Genomic DNA, 19716 nt, shown 5'->3' on the forward strand with positions numbered 1-19716 from the left:
TTTTATGACTCTAGGTCTAACACATTTTTAGCTACGCACTACCATTGTCAATTGTTCTGTCTGTTGGTTGTGGTATAACGTAGCTCGGGCAGTACGAAACAAGAGCCGATTGAACCCGGTGATGCTCCCCGAATAGGTTTTGAACACAGAAAGGTATACCTCTTGTAGTGTCAGTTATTTCATAGACAAAGTTCAAAGTGTAAAAACAACCCAAATGTTGTGCATGACACATTGTCTCAATATGGTGATCATTCCTGTGAAATAGTTGTAAAATCAATCCGACTTCAAATAACGAAGTTATTGGCCGACATTTTGCTGCAAGGTCATGCTGTGACCTTGACCTTCAAGGTAGCGACCCAAATGTTGCATGCGACACGTCGACTTAATATGGTGATCATCTCTGTGAAATATTTGTTAAATCCGACTTCAAATAACGAAGTTATTGGCCGGACACGATTTTGCTGCAAGGTCATGCTGTGACCTTGACCTTCAAGGTAGCGACCCAAATGTTGCGCGCGACACGTCGTCTCAATATGGTGATCATTTCTGTGAAATAGTTTTAAAATCCGACTTCAAATAACGAAGTTATGGGCCTGACACGATTTTGCTGCAAGGTCATGCTGTGACCTTGACCTTCAAGGTAGCAACCCAAATGTTGCGCATGACACGTCATCTCAATATGGTGATCATTTCTGTGAAATAGTTTTAAAATCTGACTTCAAATAACGAAGTTATGGGCCGGGCACGATTCTGCTGCAAGGTAATGCTGTGACCTTGACCTTCAAGGTAGATACCCAGATGTTGCACGTGACATGTCGTTCTAATATGGTGATAATTTCTGTGAAATAGTTTTAAAATCCGACTTAAAATAACAAAAGTATGGGCCGGACACGATTTTGCTGCAAGGTCATGCTGTGACCTTGACCTTCAAGGTAGCGACCCAAATGTTGCGGACGACATGTCGTCTCAATATGGTGATAATTTCTGTGAAATAGTTTTGAAATCCGACTTCAAATAACAAAGTTATGGGCCGGACACGATTTTGCTGCAAGGTCATTCTGTGACCTTGACCTTCAAGGTAGCGATCAAAATGTTGCGCGCGACACGTCGTCTCAATATGGGGATCATTTCTGTGAAAAAGTTTTAAAATCCGACTTCAAATAACAAAGTTATGGGCCGATCACGATTTTGCTGCAAGGTCATGCTGTGACCTTGACCTTCAAGGTAGCGACCCAAATGTTGCGCGCGACACGTCGTCCCAATATGGTGATCATTTCTGTGAAATAGTTTTAAAATCCGACTTCAAATAACAGAGTTATGTGGCGGACACGATTTTGCTGCAAGGTCATGCTGTGACCTTGACCTTCAATGTAGCGACCCAAATGTTGCGCGCGACACGTCGTCTCAATATGGTGATCATTTCTGTGAAATAGTTTTAAAATCCGACTTCAAATAACAAAGTTATGGGCTGGACACGAATTCGGGACGTACGTACGTACATACGGACGGACTGACTGACGGACGGACGGACGGACGGACGGACGGACAACCCGACGACTATATGCTCCCCCGAAATTTTTCGGGGAGCATAATTAATTTAAGGTAGCTTATCAAACACGGGCTATACATGTACCACAATGATATCATATAAAACATCTTACAAGTTCTGTATTTCAAATAACAATAAACAAAGTGCTTAGTTCAAAAATTTATTTACGACATAAAGAAACAATTATAAATACACAACATAATAAATTAAATATAAAAACTATGCAAGAAAAAACTGAAGAACGTTTAAAATTTTATTGCTGACAAAAACAAGAATGATCCTTTATCACCGGTTGTTCTACCAATGTCTGACAGTGGATCTGAAAATACATAAGTATGCTTACTTTATTGTCAAGAACAGATAAGACACGAAGGGTATATACAGAATATTCAAGATTTTTGTCTTTAAAAACGGAATTATTTTAATCCAGTGATTATATAAATATGAGAAATGTCATAACACAAGATGAAAATACATTCGGTCCGTATTCATGAATTTTATGTTAATTTTATACTTTCTCTATTTATAACACTGAGGTGACCTTAACATTTAACTGACCCCAATACTAACAAGGGTCGTCTACTGGAAATGGTCAATGTTCTAACAAATATTAACAAACTTAGCCTCATTACTTCTAAAGTTACTGACCGGGCAAGTCTTTAACACAGAGTTTCACTGTGACATTGACCTTTGGATATGATAACCTTAAAATCAAACTGGGCCATTTACTAGTCTTCACCAACCTCGACAACAAACATCTTTAGTTATTGGTGGGACAAGTGGACAAGGCCTTGGTGACCTTTTACTTTTACCTACTGATCTCAAAATCAACAATGATCATCTACTGGCCGTAGAATATGCCCATTTCAATGTGTATTACTTCTTAAGTTGCTGGTCGGACAATGATAACAGAAAGTTATGTACTATCGGACAACTCCATCACAGTACGCTTCCACTATTCTTAAGTTGGTGCATTTATAATAGCAACACTGATATGAAATGAGGGGCATCTTTTTACATTTCTTACACACTAGTTAACACCATTGATGGTACTGTTGGTGTATAATTTAAAAAATTAAATCCGTGTGCCAATGTTTAATAAGTTTGTATCTAATACAGAAATGTAAACGTGCGTTTCTTATTCTCTTGGGCAAGCGCTAAATGTGAAAAAAACATCATTAATAAAACTAGCTTCATTTAAGTGTTATTGCAAAGACGATCATTAGCGAGAACGGAAGAACAAATTATTTACGACGAATGCAGGAAAACCAACTGATAACATGTAAAGTAAAAGGGAAATCAATAAAACAGTATCAAACTAAGCATTATCGTGTCACATAAGTATGACCGAGTGGTTAAGGACTACTTGCCTCTCACCGCTGTAGGTTTAACTCCTGTCAATGGCATGGATTCTTTCATACGAGGAAGTTATACAATTAGCTTACGGAGGGCCAATGGTTCTACTCCTGCTCGTGCCTGACATAATGCACGTAGGGGAACGTGAGGTCTTTCTACACCTCGAAAGGTGGAAAAGCTGACCTTAATAGAGTCGATGCGACTTAAAATCCAACAAAAATATACCAAAGTTGTCCAGTAGCCAGTTTTCATTGTATTACAAGTTTTTTGTGAAAAAAACTTCAGCAGAGCGGACGGGGTAGAACTAGATTCATATTTCGGATTGACCATGAAAATGCCATTATATACAGTAAGATTTTATGAAAAAATTGTCAGATGATGAGTTACTGTCATGATATTTTTCATATTCGGGTTCTAATCATTTCTTATTCAAAATATTTCAGTGTGGCTCATAAAGATTTATTTGCTTGACTATATAAAATGAGCAAACCTGTCCGCCCTAGGCATAGCAACTGTGACATGACGACTATTTACATTTGCATCGTTCAGCCTCTGGTACATCTTTTAAAACCTGTTCGATGTGCTTGCCACACCCTGTAAAAGTAATTTTTAGATATTTATTCGTATCATATGAGTACTTTGATCAGGCATATGTAAACTGAAAATATTCAATATATAGAGGCAACATTTACCAATTCGGGGTAATCAAATACAAAATAAATAACACATAGGTTTGTAACAACAAAAATAACATCCCTTCCCTGGGGATGATTGGGACTGTTTACTATTATTCAAAAACCTATGGGTTATTTATATACTTTTATTTTAAGTGTATAAAGAGTGTAGTTTTAAACTTTACAAAATTATTGTTTTGATTCTTTTAAAATTATACTCAGAAAGATACTATTCGTCTATATATAGTTATCCTATTTATTATGCATAATTATAATGTAAATATCAAAATAATTTCCCGCTCAGGACTTTTTTCTTTCATATACCATGTATATTTGTTAAATTAATTGAAAATGAAATTAAGCTCATCCGAAAGATATCATGATCATATATTTTAGCAGCAACACCTTATTTTCCTCCATGATGCATATAATGGTCCCATTGGCTTGTCGTGCATCAAAATAGTAAACATCACAAAAAACGACTTACACTCACTGGCACATATTTAGTATCATTTAGTGAATTACTGAATTGAACTTTTATAGGTCACCTTTTGGAAGATAATAACATTTCAGGAAATGAATGGTGACATGTCCTCTCAGTGCTTGACTTAATAAGGGTCCATCCGCCCTTTCATTAAGCCTACATTTATATTGTGATACATGTAAATGAAAATATTAAAACTTAAATTAATTATCATCTATATGGAATGTGTGTCAACTCAATCAAATTATATCAAATTTAGATTGCCTCATTATATGATAACTGTTTTTGATGATGGTCTTTTTATAAAACGTGCAAAGGGACACATTTGAAACTATTTTAATGTTTATTTGTTAATTTTGAACGAATTCTTTTGAAGAAGGTGTAATATAAATGCTGGCTCGGCATTTGCGATAATTGCCCTCCGGAGTCCCATAAATGGTCTTCGGGCCTCGGCCTCAGGCCATTATTGCAACATCTTCGGGGCCATTAATCGCATAATCCGAGGCCAGCAACCAAGTATTAACCTCTAAATATATATTTTATTTGGATTTTTAAGACGTTTTAAGCTCCACACCCCAAGAGTCTGTGGTAATTAGTACACTTTTAATTGCGATAATTTGACACATGTATACAAAGGTATGAATCAGTTATAAATAGACATTCATTCCTGCATGACTTATCACTGTTTATACATGTAGAATATTGATAATCTCAATTTAAAACCTGACAATTTAAACAAATCGAAACAAAATGGGAAACGCCTACCTTGCCACGTGAACTTATCACATTTTTCGCATTTAACTTTGAAACACATGTTTCTCTTGACTCTCGGCAAGTAACAGAAATCCAATGTAAATATGCCTCAAGTCCTGCCAATGTCAACCTAAAAATACATGTAACACATTATTGAACCGGGTATTGTCACACTGGTGTATATGATACACTGATATATAGCGGTAGCCATACGGTACTGTATACCGTTTACATGTTGGATACTTGCAGAGTTTGGGGTCAATGCCGTTGCGTTTTATGATTTATCAATGAGAATGTACTTTTCAACATTCAAACGGGTATTTAGTCAAAAAAGTTCGTAGTCCCTGTTATATAGCCTGAAGTGCATGAAAACAATGGCGTAACAAATTAAGATTAGCTCTTCAGATATTGATTGAACAAATATAAAAAATGTTGTAAATGTTGCTTTTAATAAATTTTACTGTTATAAATGCAAATTGTTGAAAATGTTACAATAAAACAATGTTATTTGAATGAAAGATAAGCAATGAATGAAAAATAAAAACAATTACAAAGTTCTTTAAGCACCAACTACAGTACAAAAGGAAAAAATAAGATAACAATATGTAACCATTTCAATACATTTTTGAAGAAGTGAAGATTATGGTTTTTAGCATGGCATCAGATATTCTAGCATCGACCAGAAAAAGAACGGTAATTGCCAATAAACGTTTCGTTATATTGCACACCGTAATACACATTGAAGAGGGTGAAAAATATCGTCTGCACGGAAGGCCAATTGAATAAAAATACTTGTGTTAGTCACATTTTTTTAATAAAATAATATTTAAGATTTTTACCTCTATTGTTATTCTTTAAGCTAAACTTTCTTTGTTAAAATACAATTAATTTAGAATCAATTTAGACAGTTTACACGAGAGATTAGCTGTATTTATTGTAGTGCTGTATAACATTTTATAATATTCATTTAAGTGATATTTACTTTACAGAAAAGGGTCATGGAAAACTAATGTTTTTACATCCAGGTTAGTCAAACGAAACCAACATGATGAATAGATTTTTGAACAATTGACTTTTTATGAATACTCTTTTCATAACGTGAGTGAATTTGCATTTACATCACATCCAAAGAATATTTATCGTCATAAAATGTTTACTATACCAAATAAAATATTTCGAAATTCGAGATAAAAAAAATGTTATCCTTAAAAGACAATTACAATCTGATCTATGTATGGCAAATGCAATTTATGTTGAAACCAGCAGTGGAATGATTTTTTTCTGTTGTAAGTATTATTGCTATATCTTCAATGATAAGTTTAGTTTACGTGTTGTGTTAAGCGGTTATTCCATGCTCAGAGGCCAGTCTACTAGTATTCTTATTAATCATTCTATACTTATTGACTATTCTGACTTATCTATGTATGCTTATTGGTCATTTAGTTTATACAATTGCTTATTGGTCATTGTTTATGCTTGGTGACAAAGTAATTGAGTCATTCTACGTGTATTGACAGTTGTATATGCTAGGTGGCCTATCAATAGTAACTGACCATTTTATGCTTATTGACTATTGTATGCTAGGTCGCCAGTCGATAATTATTGACCATTCTTGTTTATGGATCAATCTATATTGAGTGATCACTCTGTGTTGTCTAATCAGTCTATTGTGTGTATAGGCAGTCTTTGCTGATTGATCCTTATATGCTGATTGATCATTCTATGCTTAGTTGTCATTTTATGCTAAGTGGTCATTCTATGCTAAGAAATCAGTCTATGCTAAGTGCTCATTCTATGCCGTTTGACCATTTTATGCTAAAGGATCATACTATGCTGATTGATCATTCTATTTTAAGTGGTCATTCATTGCTTATTGATCATAAGATCATTCTATGCTTAGTGATCATTCTATGCTTAGTGATCACTCTATGCTGATTGATCATTCTATGCTTAGTGGTCATTCTATGCTTATTGATCATATGATCATTCTATGCTAAGTGATCACTCTATGCTGATTAATAATTCTATGCTAAGTGATCATTCTATGCTAAGTGGTCATTCTATGCTTATTGATCATATTATCATTCTATGCTAAGTGGTCATACTATGCTGAGTGATCATTCAATGCTAAGTGATCATTCTATGCTAAGTGATCATTTTATGCTAAGTCATCATTCTATGTGATCGTCTTATGCTGAGCCTGTGTTATCAGTCTGTGCTGAGTGATCATGCTATGCTAAGTGATCACCCTCTGATAAGTGATAATACTATACTAAGTGATCACCCTCTGATAAGTGATAATACTATACTAAGTGATCACCCTCTGATAAGTGATAACCCTATACTAAGTGCTCACCCTCTGATAAGTGATCATACTATGCTAAGTGATCACCCTCTGATAAGTGATAATACTATGCTAAGTGATCACCATCTGATAAGTGATAATACTATATTAAGTGATCACCCTCTGATAAGTGATAATACTATGCTAAGTGATCACCCTCTGATAAGTGATCATACTATGCTAAGTGATCACCCTCTGATAAGTGATAATACTATACTAAGTGATCACCCTCTGATAAGTGATAATACTATACTAAGTGATCACCCTCTGATAAGTGATAACCCTATACTGCTCACCCTCTGATAAGTGATCATACTATGCTAAGTGATCACCCTCTGATAAGTGATAATACTATGCTAAGTGATCACCCTCTGATAAGTGATCATACTATGCTAAGTGATCACCCTCTGATAAGTGATAATACTATGCTAAGTGATCACCATCTGATAAGTGATAATACTATGCTAAGTGATCACCCTCTGATAAGTGATAATACTATGCTAAGTGATCACCATCTGATAAGTGATAATACTATACTAAGTGATCACCCTCTGATAAGTGATCATACTATGCTAAGTGATCACCCTCTGATAAGTGATAATACTATGCTAAGTGATCACCATCTGATAAGTGATAATACTATACTAAGTGATCACCCTCTGATAAGTGATAATACTATGCTGAGTGATCACCCTATGCTGAGCCTATGTTATCAATCTATGCTGTGTGATCTTTCCGTGCTGTTAGAGTGACCCATCTAACAATAATTGACCTTTTTAGAATAAAGACTTTTTAGCTAACTTATCTATCTGTTATTTGCAACAGTCATGATTATCAGATTATCAGAATGCGATTCAGGAGTGTTTTTTTATATCGGTTTGTTTTCTTAAAGGCCCATAATGTACTGCAAAATTCTTTTTTTCTATTTCTAAAAGACAGCTTTTCATTTTTGTTCATTTGTTGTTCTGTTATAGTTTCCAAAAAGTTACTCAATGGCCATTTACTTGAGTCATTTTTGCTTCTGTTGCTTTCTTTAAATGATAAGCATCTAACATGCTAAGACCATTACTTGCAAAGCCATGTTAATTCTTTCTAAAGAAGGATAAAAAATATTCTTTTCTGAGGTATGATGTGCCTTTAATGATACCAATCTTTATGAACAAATTAGTGTCATCTCGTATATTATGTTGAAGCTGTAAATATAATGCTTATTCATCTGTGAATCTGTATACAATACATTTCGTATGATATCAGTTTATTTTTGGAAGTTTTGCACCAGAAAGCCGATTGATATCGCATATATCTTGGAAGAAAGCATTGGCTGTGATTTTACCTATATATCAATCAGTGTGGCCTAAAAAACAAAGATCTTAATTATTGATTTGTATCGATTCTAAACTACTCTGTAATTTAAAACGATAGGTATATTGACCACGAACGTGATATATTTGTAAACAGGTATACTTCTCTAAAAAGGTTCTCATACGCTTAATAGCTATAGTCTACATATAGATGTAAAAATTATCCTAAACTAAATATTAAGTTTTCGACACGCACAAATTGTAACGGAAGTACATGTACATGTAATACTGAAATATTTCTTAGAGCCCCAAAATATGACTGTAGTTTATAGTTATCATCATCCAACCCCTGACTTTATATGTAAAATAATGATCATGCACTAGGAAGGATAATTATGAGTCGAATGTAATTAAGTCCGACATCGTTGTTGTGACTTCTCAATATCGTACTTTTGACCATTCATCATCGTGGTTTCGACTTTTCATCATCGTAGTTTCGTAATTTCACCATCGTTTCTTCGACTTTTCACCATCGCACCTTCGACTTTTCACCATCGTAGTTTTGCCTCCATGTTAAGCATTCGCACTTCATAACATTATCATTTCTTTGTAATTGAATCCTTGGTAAACAAGAAAAATATTACATACATTCGTATGTAATATAGGTACGATTGCATACTACTTTTTGTGAAGACTTTATATGTTTGCTGCAATGTAATGTAAAATGAACAAACATGTCATGAGATATTTTATATCTTTAAACATTTTCATGGAATGTAATTAATGTATCATCATATTAAAGTTGCATGCCTTCAGATGAGAAAAATGATTTCAAGGAAATCAAAATATGAAAAGAAAATTCACGGTCAATTGCTTTGAAGCATAATCACAGAATAAAATTACAGGAAATTAAAAACCTTTTTAATACACTAAAGGTAGAATTTATACATTGTAAGTCATAGTCACAGATTTGAGATATGAATATATTCATATTAACATCATTATTGGTTATATATTGAGACACAGTTTGAAAATATTTATTACAACAAAATATGAAAAAGGTATTTTTCATCCTATGCGACGTTAGCTATATTTATAATTCCCGCGCAAAGTCGCGATGGTGCTTGGCACTTGATACTGTAAATGGCAGCCATTTTACGATACGAAAATGCCTGGCCCTCCTCGGACAGTTTATCCTGCCGAAAAGATATGAAAAAATACTTGCAATTTAAAGTTTGTTTGCTACATAAAGATTATCGATTTACTCTTTGCAAACTTTTTCTCTGCCTGATTGTAATAATATTGATGTGTTTTCATTGGCTTAAACCATCACGTTATCAATACACATAAAGGTGTGAACAAATTTCGTGTTCATTAAAATTATTCCGTTAATAGACATATAACAATCTTATTTACAAATGAATTGATAAAACAACAATCCCAGAAGCATTTAAGATAATAACAAACCCAGAAGCATTTAAGATAATAACAATCATTGGAAAAAAATAAATGCATATAAATTGTAAATTTGTGTATGACAACTCACCCCCTAAACAAAACATAATAGACTCAACCAAAACAAGCGCCTGCTTCTTTACTTAACTATGTAGTTGCATGACCATGATTAGAAATAGCAAACCAAATGCAAGAGCTAAAGCTATTGTAAAAATAATACTATGACCACAGCAGATTTCGTACAGAAAAATATACTGTAGTCATCCATTGTTAAGATCTCTTCAGCAGACAGCGAAACTACAATGGTGAAAATATAAAGGTACGATGCTGAAATTACAAAACTACGATGATGAAGTCAGAAAAGACGAGGATAAAAAGTTGAAAGGACGATGATGAGAAAGCAGAAATAACGAAACCACGATGGTAAAAAGTCGACAATACAATGTTTAAAAGTCGAAAACTTTGTATCGATTCGATAGTGAAAGTCCAAAATTAAATCGAATTTTCACCATCGTGGTTTGTTATTTTCTACTTTTTACTATCGTACTTTCAGCTTTTCATACCGTAGCCTACTTTCGACTATTCACCATCGTGATTTCGTTTTTTCGGCTATTCGTCATCGTAATTTCGTGTTTTGACTTCTCGTTGTTTCAAGTAGGTGTCACATACACAGTGTATCGCGGTGGCCCTAACGGGACATCTTAATATTTTAAGATGTAACAGAAATTCACATCAGAACATTATCTCTACAAGGCTTGAAGTTGTTCAAACAATTAACTTCAATTTTACTTACCGATACAGTAGAGCTTATCCCTGTAAAATTGAAGGTTATGTTTCATGACGTCACATACAATATCTAATGACGTCACAAAATATACTTCCTTAAAATTGAACAATTTATGTAAATTTAAGTCTTGTAGATCATGTATGAGCCAGTGATTTATATAGATCTAGTAGTAACTGTTATCTAGATCTACAGATATGTAGAAAAATTATATTAAAATATTCTGTGAAAAAGATTTTTGCAAACGAAATTATTAGATCTATGGAGGCTACTGTACTGGTCTGTAGATGACTCATATAATTTTCAATAAATCACCGTCAGTTAATGCACGTAAAATGCGCGTGTAAAAGTGATTTTCCCGCCATTTATTGAAGTGATATCATTACACAGGTTACTTCCCTTTATTACTACTTCATTTCTATTTATAAATACAACACAGTATGACATAAATTCCTCACACATTGCATGTCCGTGTAGTTATTGATATAAACATTGATGTTTACACAGTTTGTACTACGAACGAAAACGAAACTCGGATTATACCAGTGAATTTGAGGGTTGTTAAGTGTTTAATATGATGTGGTTTTCAGACGTACAAATCTAGATTAAACAGGTATTTTCTAACTCAATACATTTACTTTGGACACGGTAACTACAGTATTTATAATATTCTATTACTTATTTAACCGTAATTGATTTCGGTTCTGCACCAATGAACTGACAAGTTTGTAATAGATCTATTAATATAATTATGAGTTACTTTAACAGTTTAAGATAGATCTATTCAAGATGTGCATTAGTTAATTTACAATATTTAGATTATGACATGTCTATATGTACATTCATATTTGTTTGTGTATTTGTATAAACACTGCATCGATTAGTCCTTATTTTAAGGCCTTAATTAACGTAACCTATTTCATCCTCAGACTACTTCATTAATCTGATATTTAACATTTTTTATTTTCCATGTTACGTTGAAAAAAACCTTGATAATATCAAAAGTAAAATGTCACAATGATAAATATACCAGTAATGCTTTTTATGGCTAATTATTTGGACTAAGCATGATGCATCGATCAGACAGACAGCTGATGTTATAGGGTCTTGAATGGCTTAATGTCTACGTTTTTGAATGGCTTAATGTCTACGTTTTAAGCTTAATTAGTGAACATTACCCCGAGGCTATATATGTGTACACATTGTATATAACTGCGGTCCAGTCAGTGTGATCTTAAAAATGTTTAACTTTTCTGATCTTTTTTATAGTTCAGAACTTCAGAGCATAAATCAATACCGAGTTTTTTTTCCACACTAGATCTAGTAGTATGCGCGGTCAGGCCGTAACAATTGGCGCTGCTAATAAAAGCACTGATTGTACTACATTGGATTCACGAGTTCGAGTCTTTCATGTGACAATATGGTTGGAAGCCATCTATTAACCATTCCATTCAATCCAAAAAAAGTTTTTTCGCAAAAATGTGAGAAATTACCTTCCGGAAAACAATTTATAGGCCAGATCAGGGCCGGCAAAATCTGATTTTGACGTTTTTATGTGAAGCAAATTTTAACTCGTCCATGTGATATTTACATAGTTAATTCTTGAAATTTTCCGTTGTCCGTACAAACTGTGGGATAACCTGGGCGTTACGGGTAATTGATTTTGCCGGCCCTGGGGCCTACTGCTTTGTGTTATCGAAGAATTATATATAGCATAAACCTGACATCGATCACCCCGCATCACCCCACTGATATAGATTGCCAAAACTGGTCTGGTTTTAATTGCAATTGAACTTACAAAATATTACTTTAATTGATACATGATTGATACTTTTTCCGTTTTTTTATGCATACACTTCAGTTTTCCTTCGAGCCTAATTTGGTGTGCATCGAGGCGAAAGTAACACCACCATGGGCTTTGGAGAAGGTCAGGGGTTCGGGATGGGAATGGCGCGTGGAAAGACGGAGCGAGTTGCTGTACCAGCTATGCCTATGCCCCTTGCTATCTTATGTTGTGTTCTTAACTTTCTGGTACCAGGTTTAGGTAAGATTTTTAAACTGTTCTCAGAAAGTTAAGCAAACATAAGAGTAAATTTCAAATGTAATACACAAACGTTTTTGGCAATATAGATTTAAAATATGCAATAACTTGCAGGTGTATTTTGCAAACACATGGTATTATAACATTGATTTATTCCAAAACAAATCTGAAATTTATAACATACAGTAAATATATGGAAATTTTTCTGCTGAATGACATTAAGATGTTGATGGTGATGAGTCGATGATGTTATTCAGTTTTATGAAGCATAACTTTATCATGCGTTATTTATATCACAATGACTACAAAACACTTAACTCTCATCGGTTGTTTTGGACAAGATAAAAATTCAAATTTTACAAATACATATTTTGTCTTTGCTAAATGATGATGAATAGATGAGGACGGTATAGCCATTACAGTTTTAGTTACCGACTCGATACGGGATATACGGTTCTGTAATAAAAAAAATTCGGGACTCGACCTTCCATTTGGACTTGCCCCGATACTGTTTCACAGTACTGTAATTCCCCGATACGTTTTTCTACAGTACTGTATACTCATATTGGGTCTTTAGCTGTAATTATTTCTTCAATTATAGAAGAAAAATACCAAAAGCAAGCACAACTCTCGGTTGATGAAACGCCAGCATTTTAGGCATATATTTTATGATACTTAGAATTGGTTTTAGTAACTTGTATGCGTTTTATAATATTTTTGAACTGAGATTCCTTGAAATATTTGCTGATCGCTGCCGTGGATGGACACTTTCAATGTTTTTATCTTGCAAGATAATGACATCAATATACAAACATGTAGTTACCTTACAAAGGGTGAATGGTAGGTATGTTTGCCAAGATGTTATTCACCCTGCAATAATTCACGGAGGGTAATTTGACTAAATATAAACCAATATTTTAGTACATATTGCGAGGTAAGATTTTGATTGATACCCATTCTATACACAGACACTTGGGGTTTGGAGCTCAAAACGCCTTTAAAATCCAAATAAAATGCATATTTGTCAATCCCAGCACATGTACTGATCATATATATCAAAAAAACTTAATATAAGCCGTTTTGAAAAAAAAATCATATTTCAACATCTATAATAATACACAAGATAAAAATGTTCGCCGGAAAAAATCCGCACCCCTACCGTCATAATCACCATGTATTTTAATCCATTTCCAATATTTTCACATAATCCTTTGGTCCATCGACACAGAAGATATAATTCTTCACGATGATGGTCAATTTTAAACTTCAACGGTAATATAAACAACGCAACAGCCGAAATAAACATCAATATTCTCGCCGTTTTTTTTCAACGACAAAAACTTTCGATAAATTCAATGGACCAGACGGCTATGAACGAAGCTTTCCGATTATGTGGCCCCAGCTTTGCCGTGTGCAAAATGCGCAGCGCTTTTAAGTTTGGGAACCACGTAATCGGATAGCTTCGTTCATAGCCGTCTGGTCCATTGAATTTATCGAAAGTTTTTGTCGTTGAAAAAAAACGGCGAGAATATTGATGTTTATTTCGGCTGTTGCGTTGTTTATATTACCGTTGAAGTTTAAAATTGACCATCATCGTGAAGAATTATATCTTCTGTGTCGATGGACCAAAGGATTATGTGAAAATATTGGAAATGGATTAAAATACATGGTGATTATGACGGTAGGGGTGCGGATTTTTTCCGGCGAACATTTTTATCTTGTGTATTATTATAGATGTTGAAATATGATTTTTTTTCAAAACGGCATATATTAAGATTTTTTGATATATATGATCAGTACATGTGCTGGGATTGACAAATATGCATTTTATTTGAATTTTAAAGGCGTTTTGAGCTCCAAACCCCAAGCGTCTGTGATTCTATATTATGTATTATGCAGGTACAATATTAGCGGGTCTCAGTGTTTGTTGCTGCTCTAGGAATGAGGACATGTCAGCGGGGTCACAGATTGGAAGTTGTTGTATTAGTTTCGGGATAGGCCTATTACAACTTCTACTCACGGTGTTGTTGTTAATAGGGTGGATCTGGAGCTGTGTATGGGGCGTTTTCTTCCTAGGAATGTCAGGTGTGTATATTTAAATGGTTACAAACATTAGATTCTCCCTTTAACTGAGGTAAGCTATCAGGAGAACTTTGTCGGTTTACCTAGAAAGTTAGCCAAAGTTAGAGAATTCATAACAGAAGATATACTTACTCTTTACAAGGAAGTACAACTTGTTGGTTTATGTAGCTTTATGTAGCGATTTGAATAACAGGGTTGTAAATATAATTTATGAATATAATGATTTTAACTTGGAGTTTATACATTTTGTATTTTGCACTATTTAATGCATGAGTGGCATGTACAAATAGAATCGGACAAAAAGAATATTCGTTATGTATAGGAGTGTGATCAGAGAATATGGTGCTGACATATTGACATTATGTTACCTTTGAATAGAATATTTGAGGAAGGTCTTTTGGTTTTTTTTCTGCCATGTATTGTTCTAGAACAGGTCACACTTGTGAGATCCTGACCTATTAAAGGGACTCCACTAAGGCATTTTGACATATCGTGACTGAAAATAATTTTCCGAGTTATGGTGTATCATTTATTGTACATCTGGAACAATAACTTGTGTGAAAGTTTTCAGATCATTCCCTCATTTGGTCAAGTTTTCATTTATGGTCAACCTCTATATTAAAAAAGGTTTTACATTGAAACTTATTATGTGACTACACCTTGATAAGTTCCGCCTCCCACATCCATTTTTCAATTAACAAACGTCAAAGGTGTTTTGATTTTTGTGAGTTTCTGGGAACTGTAGTAGATTCTCACAAAAAGTACAACTGGCAATTCAAGCAAAGTTCATTGACTTAAGACTTTTTTGTATGTACGTAGATGCACCTTGATGAGTACTATCTGCCATTCCAATGTCAGGCCAAAGGCTCATAAATCACTGTAAAAACTAGAAATGTGTCCATAGGACACGGATGCCCCCACACGCCACTGTTCTGTCAATCTTATGACTCTAGGTCAAATATTTTTTGGACTACATGTGCCACAAGTTGAAAACTAAAAATCAACAAAGGGCCATAATTCTGTTAAATTTGGTCGCAGCAAAAAATTCCTTCCTTTACTACCATCTACACATTAAGGTTGTTCATCCCTGGAAGTTTAAGCAAAATCTGCCATCCGGTTTAAGAGGAGTTGCGTTCACAAAATTTCTACATAGTATATAGTGAAAAAATCAACAAAGGGCCATAATTCTGTTAAATTTGGTCGCAGCAAAAGTTCCTTCCTTTACTACCATCTACACATTAAGGTTGTTCATCCCTGGAAGTTTAAGCAAAATCTGCCATCCGGTTAAAGAGGAGTTGCGTTCACAAAATTTCTACATATTAGTATATAGTGAAAAAATCAACAAAGGGCCATAATTCTATTAAATTTGACCGCAGCAAAAATTCCTTTCTTTACTACCATCTACAAATTAAGGTTGTTCATCCCTGGAAGTTTAAGCAAAATCTGCCATCCGGTTTAAGAGGAGTTGCGTTCACAAAATTTCTACAGAGTATATAGTGAAAAAATCAACAAAGGGTCATAATTCTATTAAATTTAATCGCAGCAAATATTCCTTCCTTTACTACCATCTACACATTAAGGTTGTTCATCCCTGGAAGTTTAAGCAAAATCTGCCATCCGGTTTAAGAGGAGTTGCTTTCACAAGATTTCGGGACGTACGGACAGACAGACGGACTGACGGACGGACGGACAGACGTACGGACACTCGGACGGACAAGTGCAACGCTATATGCTCCCACTCTGTGGGGGCATAATGACCTTTGTTTACTTAATGGATTAAGTTCGTTTTTATTTATGGTCAATAACTTCAATTATGAGACTAAATATGTGAGTTAATCTTCATAAGATCTGTTGCTCTATAGTAGAATTTGTTCTGTCAACATTGTGACTTATCTTTGGATCAAAACGTCAATGTCTTTGTGATCTTTACCTGGTATTTAGAAAATGTGCAGTTGTGGAGCAGGCTGTGCCTAGGCCAGCCTGGGTTCCAGTCTGTCATTTTTATGTGCTTCTGTTCGACAAATCAAAATTATCAAAACAGGAACGAGTATGACATAGCGCTATGTTATGAATAATGCTAACCTGACCGGCAGTTATCCCTATTGAACATAGAAAAACCGAAAGTGTGTGCTATTTAAAAAATAATATATCCAAAACAGTGATTTTATCGCTCAGTAACATCACTGTTTGGAGTTCGGATGAGAGAAATTATATCACGACTCCAAACAGTGATTTTATTGAACGATAAAATCACAGTTTGGGATATATAATTTCTTAAACAAAATATAACAGCGCCTGAATCCAAGGCTACTCCTAGGACAGCTCTTTTGATAAACTGTTTTTGCATTTGTATAGATGTTTGAAAATGTATAGATTTTTTGTAATCATTTATTCCAGCTGAATATTACCACGATAATCCAGTTGGAGGCGGAACAGTGCTCAGACCTGGTGGTACCCAAACTACGGTTGTGGTGCAGCCAGGAAGCGCAGGATACCAGTACGGCTATCCTGCCTCTCAACCAGCGCAAACTTACGCTGGATACAGCCAACAGCCACAGCAAGGTTATCCGTCGCCACAGCAACCACAGGGATATCCTCCTGCACAGCAAGGGTATCCACCCCCGCAACAACAGGGATATCAGCCACCACCACAAGGTTATGCGCAGCCTTACAATCCCCAGCAGTCAACGCCTGGTTTCGGGGAAGCCCCGCCTCCATATACGGAAACTGAGACCATGCCAACGGCGCCACCAGAACACAAAGTTAATCTGTAAATTGTAATTTGCAGAATGGACCATGTCATTATTTAACTGTCATATTTATACTTTGATGTTATGTTTTAACTTTCATTATTCGCCTTGTTCAGATCTGTTTGATTTTAGCTAATTGATTTTAGCTGATTAGTAATCTATATATCAATGCAATCTTGTGTAAGATGTATTCATTCTGAAGGCCTAGATATTGTACAGGACAATTCCAGTTAAATATTTGTTTACTGGAGATTAAATTGATCAAGAAAACAGTCCAATCATTTTTAGAGAGCATATGTCATTTTATTTATAGGTTGAACTATGTAAAATTGTTTCCTGAGTTTTGTTTGATATTTTTTTAGTTTTTGTACATTATTTTTGTGCTCGTGAACTAGATTTTTTATGGCCTGGTAAAATACATAGAGGATATTGAATGAGTGAAAGTTTAGTACTGAATTTATTGAACGAGTTGAATAAAATTATAATATGCAGCCTCTGTTGACAGCTTGATATTATTTTATTCAACAGTTTAATAAATTCAGTAATGAACTTGCACGGAATTAGGAGGCACAACATTTGATAAGTAAAACATTGATAAGATTTGAATTATATTTTAATGTAACTATGTCAGATAGTGTTTGATTTATTCACACAAAGTTAAAGGCACATTATGCCTAGGTAATCCATATTCTTAAATTCTTTTGAACTGTCAAACATGTGTTTAAACTGTTTTACTAGTAGATTTAAAGTGTGTTAAATGTTTTAACAACTGAAAGAAAATAGCACTGAATGTGCAGTAAATGTTACGTAAAGGTGACAAAATGTAATCAAAGTAATATTTTGACTTCCATACACAATACTAATTCACTATAGTTTTATCAATTGCTAACACACCGTGTATATCCAGTAACGCCGGAATGTGAAAATAACGCACGATTCAAGCAATAAGTAACGCAGAATTGTGCAATTTATGAAAAAATGAATAGCTGCATAAGGCTACAAAGACAAGACGTTAATCTTTATCGCTCATCTAAAACGGCTTGAATCAGATTTTTATCAGATTATTTTCAATTTTCTATATCACAAGAAGTTAGGTTTATGTCACTTGCCTACCGTAAATCGAAATTATACGGAATAATATGCATTGTTGTACTTTTAGAAACCGACAAAAGTCAAAATCTCGCTCAAAATGGTGGTTAAGCCATCATTTTCACAAATGATCTTGAAAAGTAAACAATTTCGTGGAAATAATCTTGATGAGGGATAAAGAGTTATGTCTTCACAGCCGTATGGGGCTATTGATTTTTTTCAGTTCGGTTAAATAAAAATATATTACCGCGTTGGAAATCCTGTCAGGTATCCGCCATTTATTGCACAATTCTGCGTTACCTATTGCAGGAATCGTGCATTTTTTCACATTCCGCGATACTGGATATACACGGTGTAACAGAACAACAGAAGCAAAAGGTGCTGTATTCTATATGGCAAATGAGTAATATTTTGAGAACTGCAACAAGATAACCAAAAATAAAATGTTTTAAAGAAATTAAATTAAAATGAAAGCATGTCTGCGTCATATTAATAGATCTGATGAGTACATGTACATTCATCTTTTTTTTTTCGAGTCACATGACGTCTCATTTTGTACATGTTATATAACCAGTATGTATTTATATAAATTATATTCTTTTCAATATGTTATAATTATAAGACGTGTGTAATTTTAAATATTTGCATTATATTAGCAGTATTTGTCTACATTTGTTTTTTATGTGTACAATAGTCTGAATGTTAAATTAATTGTCAAAGAAATCCCTATAGGAAATGTCACAAAGATTTAAATTTTAGCTAGGGAAAAACAATTTCAGTTATATTTTTTAATGTTTTTTTCCCTCTTGTGTGCAAAACGATCGTCAGTTTATTTAATTGGATCTGAATTTAGTAGTAAATGAATTGAGGATGTATGTAACAGTAATGTTTACACTATCAGACGTTTGGTTCGGAATCGAGTATAGATCTGTGTTCCGCTTACACGTTACTTGACGTAATGTGGAAGAAAAGATAATTGTCGAGTAAGCATTGGGGTATTGCTAACGCATGGGGTCCGTGACTCGGTCATTCCTGAAAGGCGGAGATGGACTTC

At 34.3% G+C, this 19716-nt stretch overlaps 1 protein-coding gene and 1 long non-coding RNA gene across 3 annotated transcripts; one reads left to right on the forward strand and one right to left on the reverse strand.

Moving 5' to 3' along the window:
• Positions 1-1695: 1695 nt before the first annotated feature.
• On the reverse strand, positions 1696-10827 carry LOC132741047 (uncharacterized). The gene is made up of 4 exons (XR_009627234.1): positions 10710-10827; positions 4829-4946; positions 3396-3499; positions 1696-1868 (listed from the first exon to the last, which is right to left on the reverse strand). It is a non-coding gene; the product is annotated as an uncharacterized LOC132741047 (long non-coding RNA).
• A 303-nt stretch (positions 10828-11130) lies between these two features.
• LOC132741032 (protein SPEC3-like) lies at positions 11131-18997 on the forward strand. 2 transcript variants are annotated; one of them, XM_060729114.1, is made up of 4 exons: positions 11131-11313; positions 12557-12744; positions 14641-14826; positions 17221-18997. In XM_060729114.1, exons 2-4 carry the CDS (start codon positions 12612-12614, stop codon positions 17595-17597), a joined length of 696 nt encoding a protein of 231 aa, XP_060585097.1. In that variant the 5' UTR covers positions 11131-11313; positions 12557-12611; the 3' UTR covers positions 17598-18997. The 2 variants fall into 2 exon arrangements, with proteins under 2 accessions (XP_060585097.1, XP_060585104.1); XM_060729121.1 differs by having other exon boundaries at positions 12562-12744.
• The last annotated feature ends 719 nt before the right edge of the window (positions 18998-19716 follow it).

Source organism: Ruditapes philippinarum, unplaced genomic scaffold, assembly GCF_026571515.1.
Source record: "Ruditapes philippinarum isolate M1 unplaced genomic scaffold, ASM2657151v2 ctg3252_1_1_1_1, whole genome shotgun sequence".
Taxonomy (NCBI): domain Eukaryota; kingdom Metazoa; phylum Mollusca; class Bivalvia; order Venerida; family Veneridae; genus Ruditapes; species Ruditapes philippinarum.

Bases quoted from the DNA above. Each gene is read 5' to 3' on its own strand.
- LOC132741032 (XM_060729114.1), top strand. From the start codon at position 12,612: ATGGGCTTTGGAGAAGGTCAGGGGTTCGGGATGGGAATGGCGCGTGGA. The intron at 12,745-14,640 runs GTAAGATTTTTA...TGTATTATGCAG, and splicing joins CTTTCTGGTACCAGGTTTAG to GTACAATATTAGCGGGTCTC. The intron at 14,827-17,220 runs GTGTGTATATTT...CATTTATTCCAG, and splicing joins TTTCTTCCTAGGAATGTCAG to CTGAATATTACCACGATAAT.